The 20,266-nt window shown below is 38.1% G+C and overlaps 6 protein-coding genes across 7 annotated transcripts; 4 read left to right on the top strand and 2 right to left on the bottom strand.

Annotated features, from left to right (window-relative positions):
* The first annotated feature begins 1,640 nt into the window (after positions 1–1,640).
* LOC111496745 (protein IRX15-LIKE-like) lies at positions 1,641–2,773 on the top strand. Its single transcript, XM_023147233.1, has one exon. The coding sequence runs from the start codon at positions 1,757–1,759 to the stop codon at positions 2,669–2,671; it is 915 nt and encodes a 304-aa protein (XP_023003001.1). The 5' UTR covers positions 1,641–1,756; the 3' UTR covers positions 2,672–2,773.
* A 217-nt stretch (positions 2,774–2,990) lies between these two features.
* On the bottom strand, positions 2,991–4,290 carry LOC111496746 (probable WRKY transcription factor 7). Its single transcript, XM_023147234.1, has 3 exons — positions 3,785–4,290; positions 3,551–3,676; positions 2,991–3,424 (listed from the first exon to the last, which is right to left on the bottom strand). Exons 1-3 carry the CDS (start codon positions 4,168–4,170, stop codon positions 3,265–3,267), a joined length of 672 nt encoding a protein of 223 aa, XP_023003002.1. The 5' UTR covers positions 4,171–4,290; the 3' UTR covers positions 2,991–3,264.
* A 1,968-nt stretch (positions 4,291–6,258) lies between these two features.
* On the top strand, positions 6,259–9,492 carry LOC111496744 (probable beta-1,4-xylosyltransferase IRX14). Of its 2 annotated transcripts, XR_002720513.1 has the most exons (4): positions 6,259–7,427; positions 7,671–8,210; positions 8,879–9,179; positions 9,230–9,492. XR_002720513.1 is itself a non-coding variant. In XM_023147232.1 (3 exons), the coding sequence occupies exons 1-3, from the start codon at positions 6,703–6,705 to the stop codon at positions 9,075–9,077; spliced, it is 1,464 nt and encodes a 487-aa protein (XP_023003000.1). In that variant the 5' UTR covers positions 6,259–6,702; the 3' UTR covers positions 9,078–9,492. The 2 variants fall into 2 exon arrangements, 1 of the variants encoding a protein (XP_023003000.1); XM_023147232.1 differs by having other exon boundaries at positions 8,879–9,492.
* A 1,047-nt stretch (positions 9,493–10,539) lies between these two features.
* LOC111497083 (cysteine proteinase COT44-like) lies at positions 10,540–12,610 on the top strand. The gene is made up of 4 exons (XM_023147713.1): positions 10,540–11,053; positions 11,565–11,800; positions 11,898–12,038; positions 12,143–12,610. Exons 1-4 carry the CDS (start codon positions 10,624–10,626, stop codon positions 12,431–12,433), a joined length of 1,098 nt encoding a protein of 365 aa, XP_023003481.1. The 5' UTR covers positions 10,540–10,623; the 3' UTR covers positions 12,434–12,610.
* Positions 12,611–14,226: 1,616 nt separating this feature from the next.
* On the top strand, positions 14,227–16,461 carry LOC111497424 (UPF0481 protein At3g47200-like). The gene has a single exon (XM_023148205.1). It carries the CDS (start codon positions 14,614–14,616, stop codon positions 16,207–16,209), a length of 1,596 nt encoding a protein of 531 aa, XP_023003973.1. The 5' UTR covers positions 14,227–14,613; the 3' UTR covers positions 16,210–16,461.
* A 242-nt stretch (positions 16,462–16,703) lies between these two features.
* Positions 16,704–19,485, bottom strand: LOC111497178 (protein RER1A-like). The gene is made up of 3 exons (XM_023147876.1): positions 18,987–19,485; positions 17,238–17,418; positions 16,704–17,134 (listed from the first exon to the last, which is right to left on the bottom strand). The coding sequence occupies exons 1-3, from the start codon at positions 19,358–19,360 to the stop codon at positions 17,075–17,077; spliced, it is 615 nt and encodes a 204-aa protein (XP_023003644.1). The 5' UTR covers positions 19,361–19,485; the 3' UTR covers positions 16,704–17,074.
* Positions 19,486–20,266: the final 781 nt, after the last annotated feature.

The raw sequence follows: 20,266 nt of genomic DNA, 5'->3' as shown, positions 1-20,266 counted from the left end.
ATTTAATCAAATAAATCCCCCCTAAATACGGGGACCCGTTCCCTTCCCATTTCACTATTTTTATTATATACATAAAATCTTAAATTTTTCGAAATTAAATTCCTTCACTCGTGATGGTGATCGTGATCTCAACGCGTAGAGGAACGCGCGTGCCTTCAAATCGCCAATTTTATGAAAATAACACATTATAATTTATACCCATCATGCAAATATTGCGTGCCATTCAAATAACAATAACAATAACAATAAAATTAATATCCTCTGATGTATTAATTTTATATTTTTATTTTGATTAATAGGGAGATAACTCCAAAATAATACATTTAAATTTTAATTACTATTATTCAAAATATTAATTACTCAAAGTTTAAGATTTAAAAGTAAGAAAAAGGGGTGCAGGAAAGTTTGGATTGAATTATTGGAACAAAGAATATATTCTTCCATTATTGTTTTTATGTTCAAACAGACAATTATCATCCCATCGCATTTCTATGGTCAATATATTTCATCCATTATTTTCACATTTCAAATAACCAAAAAATAGCAATGCACAAATATATAATAATAAATAAATAAAACCATTAAAAAAAATACACAAGCTGTTTTGATCCTTTTGGGGATTTGTAATTATTAACCTATTGAGAAAAAGTGTAATTAAAAGTCAAGACATGAGGAAGGAAAAAAGTAAATATAATATATTGAATTATTGGTTGGTGATGGCAAAATTATGAAAAACTGGCTATATTTAATATAATCTTATTTTAAGTTGTCTTTATCCGTCAAATGAAGCAATAATTAATATAATTTATGAATTGTTTTCGAGGAATCACATCAAATATACCACTTTAACTCAAACTAGCCTAACCTTCAATAATGCAAGCATACAAGATTTAGATCATCCAATCAAGATTTGGAATTCGAATTTCGTATTTGGTAGGACATTTTTCTCCATCACTACTTCTTGCTTCTAAGGGTAAATGTTATCCACACAAACTAACACGAGTCATTTTAACATGTTTTACCTTCACATACATACATTGTAAAAAAACATTTTAAAAATCATGTCGCAAAACATGTTTAATTATGAAGTTCTTGATGTGAGGGATGGAGAGTCATAATCCTTGTTTAAAATGCAAGGAGTAATGAGTATAAAAAATATATTAATGTGTTCTCCATGAGGGTCACATTAGACTCTAGTTGGGCCACTCCAAAGATTTTACTTTAAAAAACTTTAAGTTGAAAAAAAAAACCAAAAAGAAAAATAAAAAGAAAAACAATGATGATATTTAGAATAATATCAATTTTCTGTATATTAATTTACTTTTAAATTTTGTTCAGCTTGAAACAAATGTGAAATACGAATAAACAAATCCAACTAACAATAAAAGGGCAAATTATTTAGTAATTGAGGTTGGAATAAAAGAACACTTAAATATATATATATATATAAAAAGAAATTGGTTGCATTCTCGATGGTTTTTTTATTGAGGTTGCTTGAGAAGTAAGAAAAGTGCATGCAATAAGGTAAAGCGACTTTTGGCTTGTAATTAGTTGTATTGTCCCTTCATGGTTTCTAATTTTCCCCCACCCACCCTTCTCTATCGCTAAAATCCTTCCCTCCCAACCCTCTGCACCAAACAATACTCATCTTCTATGCTTAATTCAAAGCAACACTTCCTTATAATCCAACCCAAAACTTCTCAACATCATCGCTCACTCCTTCTTCCCAAACTAAACCAATCCATTCAAAAAAAAAATGAAACCCAATTCCAACAACACCAGCCTCATTCTCCTCCACCCTTACATCCAAAAACAAGGCACCTCCTCCAAGATTTGGCTTCTCGCCTTCCTCTCCTTCTTCACTCTAGCCTTTCTTCTCCTCCTCCTTGTCTGTACTCGTCCCTCCACTCCCATCTCTGCCGCCTCCGACGTCTCCTCCTCCTCCACCACCACCACCACCCCTCTACCCACCACTGTCATCAACACCCTTCTCTACTACGCCTCAAAATCCAATGACTCCTTCCACATGTCCCACTCCGAGCTCAAACCCATTTCCGACGTCCTCCGAAAATGCTCCACTCCATGTAATTTCCTCATCTTCGGATTGACCCAAGAGACCCTTCTCTGGAAAGCCCTCAACCACAACGGCCGCACCGTTTTCATCGATGAGAATCGCTACTATGCCGCCTTCTTTGAAGAGAAACACCCCGAAATCGACGCCTACGATGTGCAGTACACCACGAAGAGAAGCGAATTGAAGGAGCTAATCAGGACGGTTAGAGAGCAGACACGGAACGAGTGCCGTCCCGTACAGAATCTTTTGTTTTCAGAATGCAGGCTGGGGCTCAACGACCTTCCGAACCACGTGTACGAGGTTGATTGGGACGTGATTCTGGTGGATGGACCACGTGGAGACTGGCCAGACGCGCCAGGACGGATGTCTGCCATTTACACAGCGGGGGTTCTGGCGAGAAGCAAAAAAGGAGGGAACCTGAAAACGCATGTTTTTGTGCACGATTTTAACGGCGAAGTAGAGAGAGTTTGCAGTGAGGAGTTTCTGTGCAGTGAAAATTTGGTGGAGGCGAGTGACACGCTTGGACATTACTTAGTTGAGAGAATGGATGAGAATTGTTTCCAGTTTTGTCATAATACGACGGCGTTCAGGTCGTAGTGATGATGGGTTTCTGTGTTTATTTACAATAATAAGACTGGCGGCGTTGTGGGGCGGACGCAGAAGTTGGTTTTCATGGAACGGGAATCACTATTCTATTTATGTGGTTTTGATTCTTATTTTCAAATTATTTTATATATATATATATATTTTTTAATTGTTTGAAGGTTGGATCTTCCACACTGTGACTTGTAAAAAATAATTCTTTCTTCAAATGCAGAAGAAGAATTTCAATTCTTTCTTCAAGTCTATGGCTTTAGTCAACCTCCTCTTTCATTAATTACATATAATTAATACCCATTTTTTATATTTACCATTCTCCACCCGTTTTGCTAAGAAATACAAGGGTTTAGTTGGAAGTTGGCATAAAAAAACAACAAAAATCCAAATCAAGAAAAATGATAGATAAAGCCATCCTACTCCAATTAATACCAAATCCACAATCTTGGGGCCTTTTTTTAAAAAATATATATTAATAATAGCAAACAAATTCACATTGTCCAATAAAAGAGACGGAGATTAACATATATATATGTATATTATGATAAATAATGTGGAAGAACTGACCGTCGGATCTCCTTTGAGATGTTGTTCTACGAGGAATCGAGGATGAGATTGGAGGCTTCGGGTACGGTGAGGGTGTGATTGTGGTCGCCTTCGTAGGTGACCACTAGAATTGCCGGATCGTCTACGGCCCGTTCTACGTGTTTGCGGGCTGGGCACCCTCTCATGCTGCTACACTTGTAATACCCCCTGTTTTAAATAATTATTTAATGGATTAAAGAGAAAAGAAGAATGAGAAGAGCGAGTGGTGGTTTTGTTCGGAAAAGTCAACAAAAATGGGGAAAACTTAAAAGAAAAAGAAATGTAAAAATGTGCCTCGGATGTGGAGACCCTTTAATCGGCTTTTGACCATATTTTCTCCATGAATAATCGTCCGCTGGGATATCCGCCGTTTTCAAGCTTTTCGCCGCCACCCTCACAACTCTCTTCACCCTCACTTTTCTGCCATCCAAATTATGTTTAATCGTTCATCGTTATCCTTCTTCTTCTTTTTTTTTTCTTTACATAATTAATTAATGAAATCTATAAGAGAAAGAAAGAGAGAGTGACCTCTTCTTCGAACAGTGGCATCGGCCGGTGGAAGAAACAAGGTCGACGGCGGGGAGGTGGCGCTGAGGCGGGATTTGCTGGTGGACTTGGGGGAGAGGGAGAGGAGCTCTTCGGAAGCGGGCGTGGCCGACCCGGCTCCGGCCCATGAGAGAAATGATCTTCTTACACTTGGAGACGGCATCGGTAGGGAAATCGAGGGTGGAGTTGGAATGATTAGAATTGGGGGATTGAATAGAGGGTGGGGGTTGGTAGGCACTGGAGAACACTCGGATGAGCAGGTCGACGCTGTCGTAGGCGGAGGCGGCTTCTTGGACTGCGTTGGCTTCCATATTGTTGGTGGTGGAGACGGGGAGCGGGGAGAGCTGGGGCATGAGCTCCATGGCCATATCTACAGACCCATCAAACACTTGGGGCCTAAGAAAAACAAAAAGATTTGATAAAGGAGGAGCGGGACAGTCTGTGTGGTCAAAATGGTTTCTCAATTTCGGCTATTAAACTCTAATACACCCACTTTCTTCTCAAATCTTCCTCCAATTTTATTTTTTTTATTCTTAATTTTATTTTCTTTCCTTGAATTTACCCCTTCTAAATTTCAAAAGAAACTCGGAATCCGATGCTGGATGTCCAGAACCTTGACCTGTGGTCTTAAGTGGGGCCACAAAAGTTAATCCCGTTTAGCATCTGTATGTGAAACAACAAAAGGACAAAGATATGATCTTAGCCGTTTGATCTTTGACTCTTATATATGGCCACGTGTCACTGATCCATCCCAACTAACCTCCACGTCAAATACAGCCCCTTCAGTTGACTTTCGTGCCCATCTACTCCATAATAATCTATTTTCCACTGTTTTTTAATTTAACATTTATTTGTTATTGTAAAAGGTTTTATCTTTAAACTCATCCCTAAAATAACCAAACAAATTTGGATGATTTATGTATTGGCTTCCATTTATTGGTGGGATGATTTATTTAAATTATTCACTTACGTTACTAAAATGACAAATAATTGTATAAAACATTTTCAAATATTAAATAAATATAATAAATGTAGAGCATTAAAAGTAAATGGAGTCAAATTTGAAATTGGAACCTACACTAATTGTGTGGACCATATGGTAGGTTGTAATAACAAGATGTATAAAGTAGACAGACTATTAAATTCACTTCCAAGAACTTCCTATTTTATTTCCAATAATTTATGTATAATTTTAGGTTACTTTTGATATTAGTATGTATTCTTTTGATATGTATTTAAAGTTGTTGCGGTAAAGGACTATTATTTAGGGATTCCAAAGTGAACTTCCATTATCTTTATAACCATGAATTCGATACTCATTGGATAATTGAAGATATCAAGAGCATTAAAGAGATTATGCAAGAGAAAAAGGAGGAAATAATGGCAATCAAGCTGTTCATGAATGACTGTGTACCCCTTGCAAAAACTTCCTCTAAATTAACCTAAAGAAAAATGATTTATTTGTTCTTTTGTTCCTTTTTCAACTCTAGAAAAACGTGAGAAAATGAGAGATAAAGGGAAATAAATGCATAGTATATTGCATGGATGTTGGTTGCCTCCCTTCGAAGGAAACAAAAAGGCAGTTGAATTGATGTAAAGGTTTTACCAAACCCTTTGGTTTATTTTAGGAATTTTTTTTTTATTTGTTTAAGACATGTTGCCAATGACTGTTGCATGCTAAAATGTTTGTGTTATATCATTTTGTTATTTTTCTTTACCACTTTTATTGTATAGTTTCGAAATGCCTACTAATGTATCATAAGGGATGTGATTGGTCACAAATTCTTTCTACCCGAAGTTATAAGCTATCAAGTTGTTGTGTTGCATTTTTTGCTTATAGCCTATAACATTACTTTATTCATTTCTCTCATTTATTTATTAATTTTGAGTTGGTTGACTCCCTCTATAGTAAGAGTGGGTGTTAAGAGTGTCATTCTGACTCAACAATTGTCCAAGTATCTTTTTTTATTTTTTTACCAAACCTTTTGTTCTACGGTTGATTGCTTGTAATTTCTGCAAATTCTCCATTTTTGGTTGGAGATTTTGCAGTTACAAAGCCTATATTTGGAATATGAATGAGGCAGAAAATGGTTTGTAGAAACTCCAATCAATATATGTAGAGTTTCATTTGTAAGTCCAAGGTTTGATGCATATGGCTTAATAGGTAAGTGTTAGTTACCATAATTTTATTGTACGCATCAAACAATTATATCACAAAATAAACTTGAATCTTAAATGCCTCCAAAGGAATTTGGTTGTCTGGAAACTAAGTTCAATAAAATCAAGACGAAGAGGAAGAAGAAAAAAAAACGATTCTTTATACTGGAGCTTTGGCACAGTCGAGCAATCATTTCATGTTGAATTTAAAGAAGAGCTTGCTCTTCAATTCTTTATTTGATTGCTTAGAAAGAAAAAAGGGTATTCTTTTTTGAATTCTTAGATCAGAAAAGAGGTCTGAATTCTACTTTGCTACTGTTCGAATCCGGCGTGATCCAACTGTGGGCTGCGCCCATGGCTTGCGTTTGAACCTCTACTTTGCTTCTCTTCTATTGCTAATGCTGCCTGTTTCGGGCATTTGGTTGAGCATCTGGGGCCCTTTCGAGTTGGCCTAATATCGCCTTCTGCACTGAGTGTGTGCGTCTCCGTCAAACAAGAATCAGATAAAGACGTTACTCAAGCTTTTCATTCTTAATCTCAAAGAAATTCTCCTCTTTTCTGCTATAATCATCAACGCCTTTACCTATTCTCTTGCTATCTTTACAAGCCAAATTGAATCTCAACTTTAAAGGAACATTAGAAACAACCCCTTTTCCGCGATTCGTCCAATTCTTGGGACCCAACCCATTATCGTTTTCCTTTTGCTGGAGTCAAGGGAGGGTTAGTGGGGGCAAACCCAGAATATGAAGCTTTCTGCATTGCAGCAGACATATGCTGCTCGTCGGGCTAATGGCTTCAGAGGGTCGTCCTTGGATTCGTCGGCGGATAGTCCAATCAAGTCGTCCGCCGGGATTTTGTGGCTGATTCTTCATGGGTTTTGTTGTCTCATAAGTCTTGTACTTGGATTTCGCTTCTCTCGTCTTGTATTTTTCCTTTTCTTCTCTACTTCCAACCCCACTAGCCTCTACTTGACTCCTTTTCGATCTGCTACTAACCTCAACATTCACTCTACTTCGCTTCCAAATCCGATTGTAAATAAAACGACGCCTGCGACCATTTCCACTTCGAGTAGCCGCGTGGTTGTTGGGAGGCATGGGATCCGAATCCGGCCATGGCCACATCCAAACCCAATTGAAGTTATGAAGGCTCACCAAATCATTGAGACGGTACAGAGGGAACAGAGGCGTCAATTCGGGGTCAAGAATCCACGGAAGATAATTGCTATAACCCCAACTTATGTGCGGACTTTACAGGCGCTCCACATGACTGGCGTTATGCACTCGCTGATGTTGGTCCCCTACCCGCTGGTTTGGATCGTGGTGGAGGCCGGTGGAATCACCAATGAGACTGCTTCAATTCTTGCTCAGCCTGGGCTGGAGACTATCCACGTTGGGTTCAATCAGCGGATGCCGAATTCTTGGGAGGGTAGGCATCGAATTGAGGCTCATATGAGGCTTCATGCCTTGAGGTTGTTTCTCCATACCTGCCTTTTTCCATTAATTGCTTCATGTTTTCTTGTGCTCCAGTACGATTTGACTGTATATGATTTAGTTAGTAAGCTATTAATGGCGGGGAAAAAAGGTAAAATGATCGAAGTTTGTGGAAGATGATGATGGTGTTTTTCTTAGCCACTATTTTCTCTTAATATGACCGACCATTTTAGGTTGGTTTTAGAATATGAAATTGATCATGTAGGTATGGAATAATGCAGAATTGTGAGCAAAATGATGCTGGATGGAACTGTGATATTTGTGGATGACAGTAATTTGTATAGTATGGAGTTTTTTGATGAAATCCAGAGCGTTAAGTGGTTTGGTGCTCTGTCTGTTGGGATTATTGTTCAGTCTGATAAACAAGATGAATTATCAGAGGAGGTGGAGAAGGCATCAATCCCTGCTCAGGGTCCTGCTTGCAATTCTTCCAATAAGTTGGTTGGTTGGCATACCTTCAATGCGCTTCCATATGCTGGAAAGAGTGCTAAATTCATTGGTGACAAGATATCAGTTCTTCCGAGGAAGCTGGAGTGGTCTGGGTTTGTGTTGAATTCCAAGTTGCTATGGAAAGATGCAGAAGATAAGCCAGAATGGGTTAATGATTTTGATACATTGGATGTTGGTGATGAGGCTTTAGAGAGTCCACTATTTCTTTTGAAGGATGCATTGATGGTTGAGCCTCTTGGAAGTTGTGGCCGCCAAGTTTTGGTCTGGTGGCTCAGAGTTGAAGCTCGTTTTGATAGCAAATTTCCTCATGGGTTAGTATTTTCTTCCTCGCCTTCAAACTCACTGCATGTGGATGGTGTGTTATTTGACTTTCCTTTTCGAGTTTTCTTTCGAGGTTTTAAAAATATCGGGAGAAGTTTTCCACACCCTATCCTTATAAAAAATGTTTCGTTTTCTTCCCCAATCGATGTGGGATCTCACAATCCACACTCCTTCGGGACCCAACGTCCTGCTGGCACTCGTTCCCTTCTCCAATCGATGTGGGACCCCAATTCATCCCCTTCGAGACCCAGCGTCCTGGCTGGCACACCGCCTTGTGTCCACTCACCTTTGGGGCTTAGCCTCCTCGCTGACACATCGCTCGATGTCGGACTCTAATACATTTATAACGGCTCAATCCCATCACTAGCAGACATTTTTGGGCTTTCTCTTTTATGTTTTTAAAAGTGTTTAGTAGGGAGAGGTTTTCACACCCTTATAAAAAAATGTTTCTTTCTCCACCCAACAGATGTGTGATCTCACACCTTCCTACCTACCTAGCTTGCGTGAAATTCATTGTTCTGTCAGATATATGCGTAAATATGAATGGAAACAATAAGCATTTTTTAAGCCAATCTGTTTCCAATATGTATACTGAGATTTTAATACCATTAAAGGCATCTTAGAATGAATGTTTATCTAGATTTGATGATTTAAATAGGTGGTTAATTGGGCCTCCTTTAGAGATTACTGTACCTGCAAAACGAACACCATGGCCGGATATTCCTCCTGAACTCCCAACTGACGAAAAAGCTGTGATAGTCAAGCAAGAAGAAACATCTAAGCATCCTGCGAAGACTCATTCATCCAGATCCAGAAGAAGTTCTCGAAGCAAGAGAAAGCGGCGGGAACCAAAGTGATTGATACTCAAATCAAACCTGAGTGAGACATTCTGAGAACTAAAAAAGATGCTCATAACACGTCCATGATGTTTCTGCGGTTCAAAGATTGGATGATATGAATTCAGGGAAGAAATGGTTTGTTTGAAGCAGATATAAAAAAAGCTCATGGTTTCAATGGGGAATGTCAATCAGGACAGGCAGGCTGTATAATAATAGGCCCATCTATACAAATAATTCAGTTTTGATTTCAGACTCTGTTACACTTTTAAATTTTTTTCTTCATTAAGGGGTGATTGATGTAGAAGGGAATTTGTAGCTGCGTTACTGCAGCAAAGCTTGTATTCATTATCTTTCTCAAATTTATACGTGATGTCCATGAACAAACAAAAGTTACCGAACTCAACAGTCTTCCATTTGAATTAGAGATTATGAACTCCTCATACTTCTTATTTGGCCATTTATAAAAACAGAGATTACTGGTATGTAACAATCCAACCTAAGCCCACCGCTAGTAAATATTATCCGTTTCGCCTGTTACATATTGCCGTCAGTCTCACAATTTTAAAACGTGTCTACTAGGTGATTATGAGATTGCACGTTGGTTGGAGAGTGAACAAAACATTCCTTATAAATGGTGTGTAAACTTCTCTAGTACACGAGTTTTAAAACCTTGAAGGGAAGCGTAAAAGAAAAAGCCCAAATAGAACAATATCTGCTAATGGTGGCATTGAGCCGTTATAAATGGTATCAAAGTTAGGTTCCGGAAGGTGCAAGGCACGGATCAAAATAGGGTTAGACCTACTCTACAGTAGACGTGTTATAAAATCGTGAGACTGACGTCGATATATAAAGAGGTAAAACAGACCATAACTACTAATAAGAAGGTCCATGGATCTGAGTCCTTTGTTATAGTTAAAAATTAAAACTGAAGGCATATCTAAGAGAGCCAGCCATACTTCCATTTTCTTCCATACAGCAACAGACATTTTGATATAGAATGAAGCAGTGAATGAGTATCCGTGAATCGATTGATATGCAACCAGATTGCGTCTTCATTCATGGAACTTCAACTTGATATGCAATCCAATCCAGAAGCAGCTTGAAATTGGTATTCCCAAGAGAGGCATCAGTGCCTGCATCTGTCAGCGTCTTGGGAATGCAACTCACGAATCCCCCCTCCCATTTTTTGAATTTCAAATGGAAAGAGGAATGGTGAATGATATTGACAACACAATTAAAAACTTAAAATTCCCACTTGAAGTTCCATTGTTAATGGAAGTGTTCATTCACGTTGAATCCATCACTTTATTATCACAAGAGATTCCATACGATTAGATAGTCAGGAATCTCATCACTCCAAACACAAAAGAATATATATATATATATATTTTTTCTAAATATTCCCACTCTCAGATTGTATTATATAAAACTAAATACTCCGTCCCTTCATTAATTAAACCAACCCATTTCACTTTTCAGCTCCTATAAATACCCATCCCCACTTCCCCACTTTCTCCACACCTCCGAATCTTCAATCTTCCCTGTTCTTCAAGCAACCGTCCCCATGGCCCTTGCCACCGCTTCGCTCGCCTTCCTCTCCTTCTTCGTCCTTTCCATTTCCGCCCTGAACCAGCGGAGCGACGGCGAGGTTCGAGAAATCTACGACATGTGGCTGGCGAAGCACGGCAAGGCCTACAACGGAATCGAAGAACTGGAGAAGAGGTTTCTGATCTTCAAGGACAATCTCAACTTCATCGATGAGCACAATTCCCATAATCGGACGTATACTGTTGGATTGAACATGTTTGCTGATTTGACCAACGAGGAGTATCGGGCTGCGTTTTTGGGGACTAGGTCTCAACCTGCTCGCAGAGTCATGAAGGCCAAGAGCGCCAGCCGCCGATACGCCGTCAACGACGGTGATCGGTTGCCGGAATCCGTCGATTGGAGGACTAAAGGTGCCGTTGCTCCGATTAAAAATCAAGGAAGTTGCGGTTAGTACTTCAAATATCTCCCGCTCTTGAGAATATTAAGAGTTTTTTTCTTTTAAAAATAATTTTTTAATACTAGAATAACTGGGGCTTACGATCAGGGTATATCCATGAATTTCTGAAAACATCATATATATTATTCAATTAATCTCTTTTTTTTTTTCTCTATATATATTTTGTTGATATGTTTTTTTTTTCTATTATATGCCTCACTTTTTAAATTCTGAAGACGGATATAATAATATAAATGAGTGTGTATATGAAATTTTATGTTTTAAAAATTAATATTCTGATTAAAAAAACTGCACTAAGTTTGTTTAGATTGAAACCTTGAAATATCTCCTTATTTTATCTTTGAAATAAAATATTAAATTAAAATGGAACATAATATAATGTATGTGGACGTTAGCATATGTTAATGATCTGCAAAACCCAATTACTGTTGGAAACAACTGAGAGCCCAATCATACGAAATGTTTGAGCTTTATGTTTGGTAACTGTGGTGGAAAAACAGGGAGCTGCTGGGCATTCTCGACCATAGCAGCTGTGGAAGGAATAAACCAGATCGTCACAGGAGAACTCATCTCTCTCTCGGAACAAGAGCTTGTTAGCTGTGACACAAAGTACAATTCAGGCTGCAATGGAGGCCTTATGGACTATGCCTTCCAGTTCATCATTGACAATGGAGGTTTGGACACCGAGGAAGATTATCCTTATGAGGGCTTAGATGGACAATGCGATCCGACAAGGGTGAGATTCTTGTCCCATATAATCTTGTTCTGTTTTCCACTTTCTTTGATCTTTTACTTGGGCGGATGCTAATATTCTCTCTGGAATTGAATGTCAGGAAAATGCCAAGGTTGTTAGCATTGATGGCTACGAGGATGTCCCTGCCAATGACGAGGAAGCGTTGAAGAAGGCTGTTGCTCATCAGCCAGTGAGTGTCGCCATTGAAGCTAGTGGCTTGGCCTTACAACTTTACCAGTCGGTGAGGATCATTTCTTATTCCTTCTAAATTAACTGATGACAAAATCTAAAGAAGTTACATTATAGTCTCTGGGGACCCAATTTGTGATTGATTCAACTTTTCAGGGTGTATTTACTGGTAAATGTGGCTCGGCTCTCGACCATGGCGTGGTGGCCGTTGGATATGGAACAGAGAATGGAGTTGATTATTGGCTTGCAAGGAACTCATGGGGCACAGGATGGGGTGAGGATGGCTACTTCAAGCTAGAGCGCAATGTGAAGCATACTACCGACGGGAAGTGTGGGATTGCAATGGAGGCTTCTTACCCTGTTAAGAATGGCAACAACAATAACCCAACAGGATCATATTTAGGTTTGGAACTTGGTGGAGACAAGAACAAGATCAGCAGTGCTTGAATTTAACATCAAGGCAGTTGAAAGATGGTTACTTCTAGTTTTATGTTTTAATTCCTGTTGGTCTGAAGTTAGGCCTATTGCTATACCTACAAATCTAAAAGTGTTGGTAACTGATTGGACATCAATGTTCCTTCACAAGTTAATGATATGTGTGGTATCAAAGATGGAGTTTGTTAATATCTCACATCCCACCCATCAAGATGAAGGACGAAAGAGAATATGCAAAGAAAAATATAGGTTGAGTGAAACTGTAGTTGCAATAAGATGATTCATTTTGAAAATTAAATAGGCCAATATATAAAATTCTATCGATTTTATCTTAAACTCAAATAATTACTTAACTATTAAGTTTTCTTAAAATTATACTTTATTTTCAAAAGATTCTTTCCAATACCTTTACCCCACTACATCTTTAAAAACTACCATTGATAAACCAAGGCTTCTCCCAACTTCAATTTCCCTACCTTAACACATTTTTTCAATATGATTGGTTGGATACACTATCTATCTTCTCACAATACATACCAGATTCTTCCACTGACTTACAAGTGAAATGATATCGTCTTCTGAAAGTGCTTGTAACCGATTGAACATCAATGTTTCTTTATAAGTTAATGAAATTTGTGGCATAAGATGGAGTTTGTTAGTATTGCGCAACTGACTCATCCAATCTAGATGAAAAATAAAAGAGAGAATATGTAAAGAAAAATATATATGGAGGCATTGAAATAAAAATATAAGTTGAGATACTAAAATGGAAACTGAATGATAGTTAATGTTTGTTAATAGATGACTCGGTAGTCACCCTAGGATAATTCATTTATATGAGAATTTATAAAATTCTATCTCAAAAATTAATAAAATAAGATTTTATCCTTAAATCAAATTACTTTAACTATTAAGTTTTCTTAAAATAAACTTAACCCATAAGTAAACTTTAAGTTCTAGAGAGGTTGATTCAGTCAAACTTCATTTTCAAAAGATTCTCACCATCAATATCTTAAAAGTTTCCATTTCCCAATATTAACACATTTTGTCAATATGATTGCAGGATCGGCTCTATTTTCTTAAGATACATACCACCATCTTCCATTAATTTATCTTCCACTAATTTGAGAGTGAAATGATATCGTTTTCTGATGTGTTTTGTTTTTAAATGATAAATCTCGAGTTTTTCACTAACTGTATGACACTTGTCTTGTATCGGCCCTTACTAGGTTTGTTGGATGCCACTTTGTGTCCCCACCTTATCTGCCTACATGCATGGGTCACAACCTACTATTTACGATGACTTTCTCAAGGGCACGATTGCATCATGGATTGTGGCGTTCTCTTATACTTAATCTCGACATTATCCCAATGACGATTCAAACAAACAAATAACGTTTGTTAGGATCACACAATTTATCAAAACAGAGAAGATACAAGAAGAGACACTAGAATAGAAAATTCCATAACCGCTTAGGTTTATTTACCGATGATTTCAACGGGTTACAGATAAGATAATACATCTTAAAATTAAAAACTAAGTAAGAGAATAAATAAGACAAGACTTTATCTTAAACTTAAATTACTTAACGTTAAGAGTAAACATATTTCATAAGTAAAAATCAGACTTCAACACATTCTGTTAACACAAAAAAGAGAAGGTAACCGAGTGTCCTCTCATGATTGTGGCCATTGCTTCCACCAAATGCCATCATTGGGGTCAACTGTGGAGCGGGAAGATGGTGGCAATATTAAATGATAGAATTCCATGGAAAGCTTCATGTCTGCATATGATCTTCTAATAATAGAAGGGAAAAGGAGGGAGAATCGTGCACTTTTGTTAATAAAAACATGACAAGAATGACAAACAGCGTTGGAATTAAAAAATGGCAATTTGATTTTCCAATGAAGATCACAATCAAACCAGACATCTACATGAAATTAAACGTTCCAAGTAAATGGGCCATTTCGTTTGGATGATCTACACTTTTGGTTCACGTCTATTGAATACTTAAAGCATCAATCACTTGGATACTTGGATACTTCCATTATAGAATTAACGTTTCGCACATTACCTTCTCTTAATTAATATGCCTTAGTTGTCTTAGAAGAAATAAAGTATTTTCATTCGCTGGGGGATAAGAATTCTTCAAAAGTCAGCCAGAGTTTAAGAATTTCAATTTTGTGCTAAAATGGTGGCTGTGTTCAACAAAGAGCTATTGAGTTGGTACCTGATCACCCTTAAGCTCAAAGAAACTGTAGAATCTGGTCTTCCCAGAAACTCAAATTCACCCAACTCTGTTGATTCTCATGGAAAACCAGATCTCCAGCTTCAGGAATATAGGCAGATTCAGTCAGAATCCCATCATGTTATAGTAGAAGATGAAGATCAGAAGCTTGAAGAAGACTCCGAATCACCGGAGTCGGAATGGGTTATCTCCATCAAGGAAAAGCTGGACCAAGCTCATCAAGATGAAGTAGAAAGTTCATGGGCGAAGCTCTGCATTTACAAGGTCCCCCACTACCTAAAAGATGGAGACGACAAAGCTGTTGTTCCTCAGATTGTCTCTTTAGGACCTTACCACCACGGAAAACGCCGGCTCCGGCAAATGGAACGCCATAAATGGCGGTCGCTTTACCACATCCTTGAGAGAACTAAGCATGACATAAACATTTATTTGGACGCCATGAAAGAACTCGAAGAAAACGCACGCAGTTGCTATGAAGGACCGTTCAGTTTTAGCAGCAATGAATTTGTGGAAATGATGGTTCTCGATGGTTGCTTTGTGCTTGAGCTCTTCAGAGGAGCAGCAGAGGGATTCAAACAATTAGGGTATCCTCGAAATGATCCGATCTTCGCAATGCGCGGCTCAATGCATTCGATTCAGAGGGATATGATAATGCTTGAGAATCAGCTTCCTCTGTTTGTGCTGGATCGGCTGCTAGGGATTCAGTTGGGTGAGAACTACCAGAAAGGGCTCTTAGCCGAATTAGCACTCAGATTCTTCGATCCATTAACCCCAAACGATGAGCCATTAACCAAAAGCAATTTGAACAAATTAGAATCATCTCTCAGAAATGCAACCGCCTTTGACCCGCTCGGAAATCAAGACGGACTACATTGTCTCGACGTTTTCCGGCGAAGTCTCCTGCGGTCAGGCCAGAAATTAGCGCCGAAAGTTTGGATCAAACGGCGATCTCATGCGCATCGGGTGGCCGATAAACGGAGACAGCAACTGATACACTGCGTGAAAGAGCTGAAAGAGGCAGGGATCAGATTCCAGAAGAAGAAAACTGATAGATTTTGGGACATCAATTTCAATAATGGAGTTATGCAAATTCCAAGGCTATTGATTCACGACGGAACTAGGTCGTTATTTCTCAATCTAATAGCATTCGAGCAATGCCATCTTGATTGCAGCAATGATATAACTTCCTATGTGGTTTTCATGGATAACCTAATCGATTCTCATGAAGATGTTGCTTACCTCCATTATTGCGGAATCATAGAGCATTGGCTTGGCAGTGATGAGGAGGTTGCTGAACTCTTCAATCGTCTCTGTCAAGAGGTAGTTTATGACATCAATGATAGTTATCTTTCCCAATTGTCTGAGGATGTTAATCGCTACTACAACCATAGATGGAATGCTTGGAGAGCATCATTGAAACACAATTACTTCAGCAATCCATGGGCCATTATCTCCTTGATTGCAGCAGTTGTTCTTCTGTTGCTTACTTTTGCACAGACCTTCTATGGAGTTTACGGCTATTACCGGCCACCAAATTGACCCACAACTCGGAACCTACGCTCTCTTTTATCTCATAAAAACTTTCTGTTCTTCAATTGTTTCTTTCTTCATTTTTCCATCGGGTCTTCAGTTCCTTCGAAAGTTCAAATTGCCGATGGAGCTGTGTTATTGATTTTGTAATGCGAAAGTTTTCGCTTTGATTACGTTGTAGACGTAACTGCCCCAGATGAGACACCTTTGCTGGGGTTTCTTCTTATGGTGGCACCTAATTGAACTAATGTCTTAAATTTATTATTATTATTCAATTCATGGGAAAAAGTCGAACCTCTAACCCTCTAACTTCTTAATTCAAGGCATTTATCTTGAACATCTAATCTCTTAATTCAAGAGATACTACTGATGGTAGCTAACAATTGATGCCACCAGCTCAGACGTTGGCAATAAGAAGTATTAATGAATAGCGCCTGATTATGATATAATGAACCTTATTATGGAGTCACTATCAGAATAGGTTAAAATTAAAAGGGGAGAGATGAAGCAAGCAAATGTGCAGAAATCTTTAAGGTAAAATCTGAGATGGTTCATCTGCTAACAAAACCAGAGGTTTTTATCCCTTCTTTCTCTTTCTTTACAACTGGAACATGTCTGCCATGGAGAGAAGGGCAAAATTCAGCATCCACACCATCTACCTATCTTGATTTCCATAGGAACATCCAGAGAAGTACAAAGATTAGAGAAAATGAAGAACTAGCAGATGATCAGCCTAACTTATCTCCATTACAATTATCTCTTACTGTCTTCTCCTCATGTAGAACTAACAGTGAACAAGAATACAGCAGAATAAATCAAGTTTAATAGTTCTACTTGACAGAAACAATTACTACTATTAATCCACCCAAAGACTTTAATCCTTCAGAAGGTTACTGGTCTCACTTGAAGATGATGCACCCTTTCCATCATATCGCTATCAAGAAACAAAGAAAATCGTTAGTTTATAATTGCATAGACATGATGAAAGAAAGAAGACCAGGACAGCTGAGAAAACACAGACTCTGAAAGAATTTTACCTGTTTACCAAAGGAGAACGGAACATATTTATATTTGATCATGTGTGATATCTGTCTCCTCATAGTGAGAGTGAACAACACCACCCAGTAAAATAGAAGGATAGGCCAAAATACAGGTACGTCAAATGCACTGAAGAATGTCATCAGAAAAGCAATACAGAAGGCTTTTGTGATCGAGTACCTTCAAAGAAGAAAGGAAGGGAACATTACCAAAGATTAATTTGATCTAAAAGCATAAACAGGAAAAATTATTGAATGAAGATGCTACAACATAGCTACCCTTAATATTGGATATATATTAAAAGTTCTGGATATCCCTCAGTAAATATTGGATATAGATTCAAAATACTTTTGTAGTTTCTCTCCTGTACAATCAACGTAAAAAACTGTAAACCACATTGGGTCATTTTGCTCCAATAATTTCTCTTTAAACAGCTCCATATTAAGAGGATAAAGCCCAATCCAAGTCTACGGAATCTTCTGTTTATTTTATTGAATTTGTGAATTTGTCGACAGATATTCTTCTCGATAAAGAAATTTTAGTACATTAGGCATTCAGTTGTGTTAAAACTAAACCTTTATAAATACAGACAATCAGTATGTAAATAAACAGAGAATTTGACTGATAATAATGCATTAGGGAAAACCTTCGTCCAAGTTTCTTGGTTTTCTGGTATAAAATTCAAGGTTTAAATGCTTAAAAATTGATCCTATCAAATAGTTGCAATGCTGCCGTAAATTGTATATATGTGGAAGATGAAGGCAGAGAACAAGGTTAAGAAAATTGTAGACAATTATAAACATCGTAAAAGAAACATCAAAATCCCGAGGCTCTATAACGAAGCTAACATTCTCAATAATCGAGACAGTATCTTTGATAGGAAACATCATACATATTAAGCTATTAAGCTTTAGGTCAGAATCTTTTAGGTGTTTACAAACATATTAAGCTTTAGGTCGGAATCTTTTAGGTGTTTACCATAAGTATGTAACTAATTGATTATAATTACATGGAAAATCACCAAGGTTTCTTTTTTCTTTTTTCTTTTAGTTTTTGGTTTTCCTCCAAATTCTGAAGTCGAGAAATAATTCAACGTGGTTGTCAGTCTTATCATTTCTCCTTCTTAAATCCAATGCTGTAAAGGTGACAGCCATATTGATTGAATTAACTTCTTGGGCGGAGGGTTGAGGGAGCAAAGAAGGTCTTCTTACATGGACAATGGCATAGGTCAAAAGCTAGATAGGAGTCTAGGACCCAAGGCACAAACCTCTAATATATACCAAGTTCGGGTCCAGATAAATGTATGTATGAATATCCATTAACTTCTGATCTGATTGCATAACTACAACTTGTTAAATAAGTCAGGTTTTGAAAAAGGTCAAATTCTGGGCTCAAAACTAAATGAGATCAAACTTCGAAAACATATGAAACATCAAACGCGAAAATCATCTAGGGATCCTAGCACCAATCCTAACCAAATCCACATCCTATAGATGAAAAGTTAAAGAATTCAGACGACCCCAATTATTAACAAATTATTTGCAGAGAACTATACGAGCTCGTGGCTCCAATCCAGCAATTACCTATATCTTATAGCTTAATAAAACCTTGATCGTTCATAATTGCACTACCAATTCGCAATTGCATCGTACACATGTACATCAGAAAGTATTCAATCAAAGACACTACAATAGCTCAAATTCAGAATGGGAGGAAAAAAATGCAAGCAATCGGAAACCTGGACGCACCAGAATTTGAACTCCGGAAGCCTACGAACGAAAGGGCGGAACTCGTCGGATTCCCTGACGGGAAGCGCAGGGCCATCGTGGAGATCCAGGATCTCAGGATCCACTTGGGGGGAGAGAAAGCCGATCAGAAGATTGAGGATGTAAATTCCGAGGCCGTAAGAGACGATGTAGAATCCTTCGATGAGATAAACCCGAAGGACATAGATAGAAGCGATGAAAAAGCAGGCGATCCAACGGTAGAAGATGTATGGGGAACACCTATCGAGGAGGTGCTGATACCGGCATGAAGCGGCATGGCTCCACCGTGCAAAGAGAGTGGTAGAAGAGACATCTTCTGCGGCGCCGTGACCAACGCCAGCCGCTACACTCTCCATTAGGACCCGCAAGTATCCACAACCGTCGTCACCCAATTTATATGCTTAGATTTGATTTTCCCTTCCTACCTTTCTCTCTTTGTAATTATCTCTCTTCTGCCATTGCCATTGCCATTGCCATTGTAGGGTTCGGGCTGATTCTCCTCCATTTTTTTGTTTTTATTTTATTTTTTAAAATTAATATCAAATTTGGGCCTTGTTTGGCATAATTTTAATCTAATCTATGTACTTACTTTTAACAGTTTCATTTTCGTCAAATTATTATGTGGTTTAGGTTGCCTATGTGGTTTAGGCTGCCGAGTACAAATTAAATCAAATCAAATCAAATTAATTAAATTACATGTTTATTTACTTCCTTCACAATTTTCAAATTTTCAATAATATTAAATTTTTTTATTTAATAGGTCAGCTTAATTTTTAATTTTGTTATAGAAAACAAACGACACAAATTAAAAATTGAGTTTGGTAAGCTCCACGTTTACCACTAACACTAACAGATATTGTCCTTTTTAAACTTTATAAAATGTGATTTGTTCCTTTCCAACTAACGTGGGACATCACAATCCACTCCCCTATGCCCAACGTCCTCGTCGAAGCTCGTTTCTTTCTCCAATCAATGTGGGACTACCACCAAATCCATCCCCTTCGAGACCCAGTGTCCTCACCGAGCTCATTTCTTTCTCCAATGGATGTGGGATCACCACCAAATCCACCCCCTTTGGGCCCAGCATCCTTACTGGCACACCACTTCTTGTTTACCCCCTTCCGGGAATAGCGAGAAGGTTGGTAAATCGTCAAGTGTCTGGCTTTGATACCATTTGTAACGCCCAGATCCACTGCTAGCAGATATTTTCCTTCCTGGGCTTTCCCTTTCGAGCTTCCCCTCAATGCTTTAAAACGCATTTG

The sequence above is a fragment of the Cucurbita maxima genome, unplaced genomic scaffold (assembly GCF_002738345.1).
Source record: "Cucurbita maxima cultivar Rimu unplaced genomic scaffold, Cmax_1.0 Cma_Scf00023, whole genome shotgun sequence".
Lineage (NCBI taxonomy): Eukaryota > Viridiplantae > Streptophyta > Magnoliopsida > Cucurbitales > Cucurbitaceae > Cucurbita > Cucurbita maxima.
The sequence above is the reverse complement of the archived record's forward strand: the minus strand, read 5'-3'. Positions and strand labels throughout refer to the sequence as shown.

Bases quoted from the DNA above. Each gene is read 5' to 3' on its own strand.
- LOC111497083 (XM_023147713.1), top strand. From the start codon at position 10,624: ATGGCCCTTGCCACCGCTTCGCTCGCCTTCCTCTCCTTCTTCGTCCTT. The intron at 11,054-11,564 runs GTTAGTACTTCA...GTGGAAAAACAG, and splicing joins TAAAAATCAAGGAAGTTGCG to GGAGCTGCTGGGCATTCTCG. The intron at 11,801-11,897 runs GTGAGATTCTTG...ATTGAATGTCAG, and splicing joins GACAATGCGATCCGACAAGG to GAAAATGCCAAGGTTGTTAG.
- LOC111497424 (XM_023148205.1), top strand. From the start codon at position 14,614: ATGGTGGCTGTGTTCAACAAAGAGCTATTGAGTTGGTACCTGATCACC.
- LOC111496744 (XM_023147232.1), top strand. From the start codon at position 6,703: ATGAAGCTTTCTGCATTGCAGCAGACATATGCTGCTCGTCGGGCTAAT. The intron at 7,428-7,670 runs GTTGTTTCTCCA...GGAATAATGCAG, and splicing joins ATGAGGCTTCATGCCTTGAG to AATTGTGAGCAAAATGATGC. The intron at 8,211-8,878 runs GTTAGTATTTTC...TGATTTAAATAG, and splicing joins GATAGCAAATTTCCTCATGG to GTGGTTAATTGGGCCTCCTT.
- LOC111496746 (XM_023147234.1), bottom strand. From the start codon at position 4,170: ATGGCCATGGAGCTCATGCCCCAGCTCTCCCCGCTCCCCGTCTCCACC. The intron at 3,677-3,784 runs GTCACTCTCTCT...TTTGGATGGCAG, and splicing joins TGCCACTGTTCGAAGAAGAG to AAAAGTGAGGGTGAAGAGAG. The intron at 3,425-3,550 runs GCACATTTTTAC...TATTTAAAACAG, and splicing joins AAAGGGTCTCCACATCCGAG to GGGGTATTACAAGTGTAGCA.
- LOC111497178 (XM_023147876.1), bottom strand. From the start codon at position 19,360: ATGGAGAGTGTAGCGGCTGGCGTTGGTCACGGCGCCGCAGAAGATGTC. The intron at 17,419-18,986 runs GTGCGTCCAGGT...TCTTCTTTGAAG, and splicing joins CTTCCGGAGTTCAAATTCTG to GTACTCGATCACAAAAGCCT. The intron at 17,135-17,237 runs GTAAAATTCTTT...GTTTCTTGATAG, and splicing joins CGTTCTCCTTTGGTAAACAG to CGATATGATGGAAAGGGTGC.
- LOC111496745 (XM_023147233.1), top strand. From the start codon at position 1,757: ATGAAACCCAATTCCAACAACACCAGCCTCATTCTCCTCCACCCTTAC.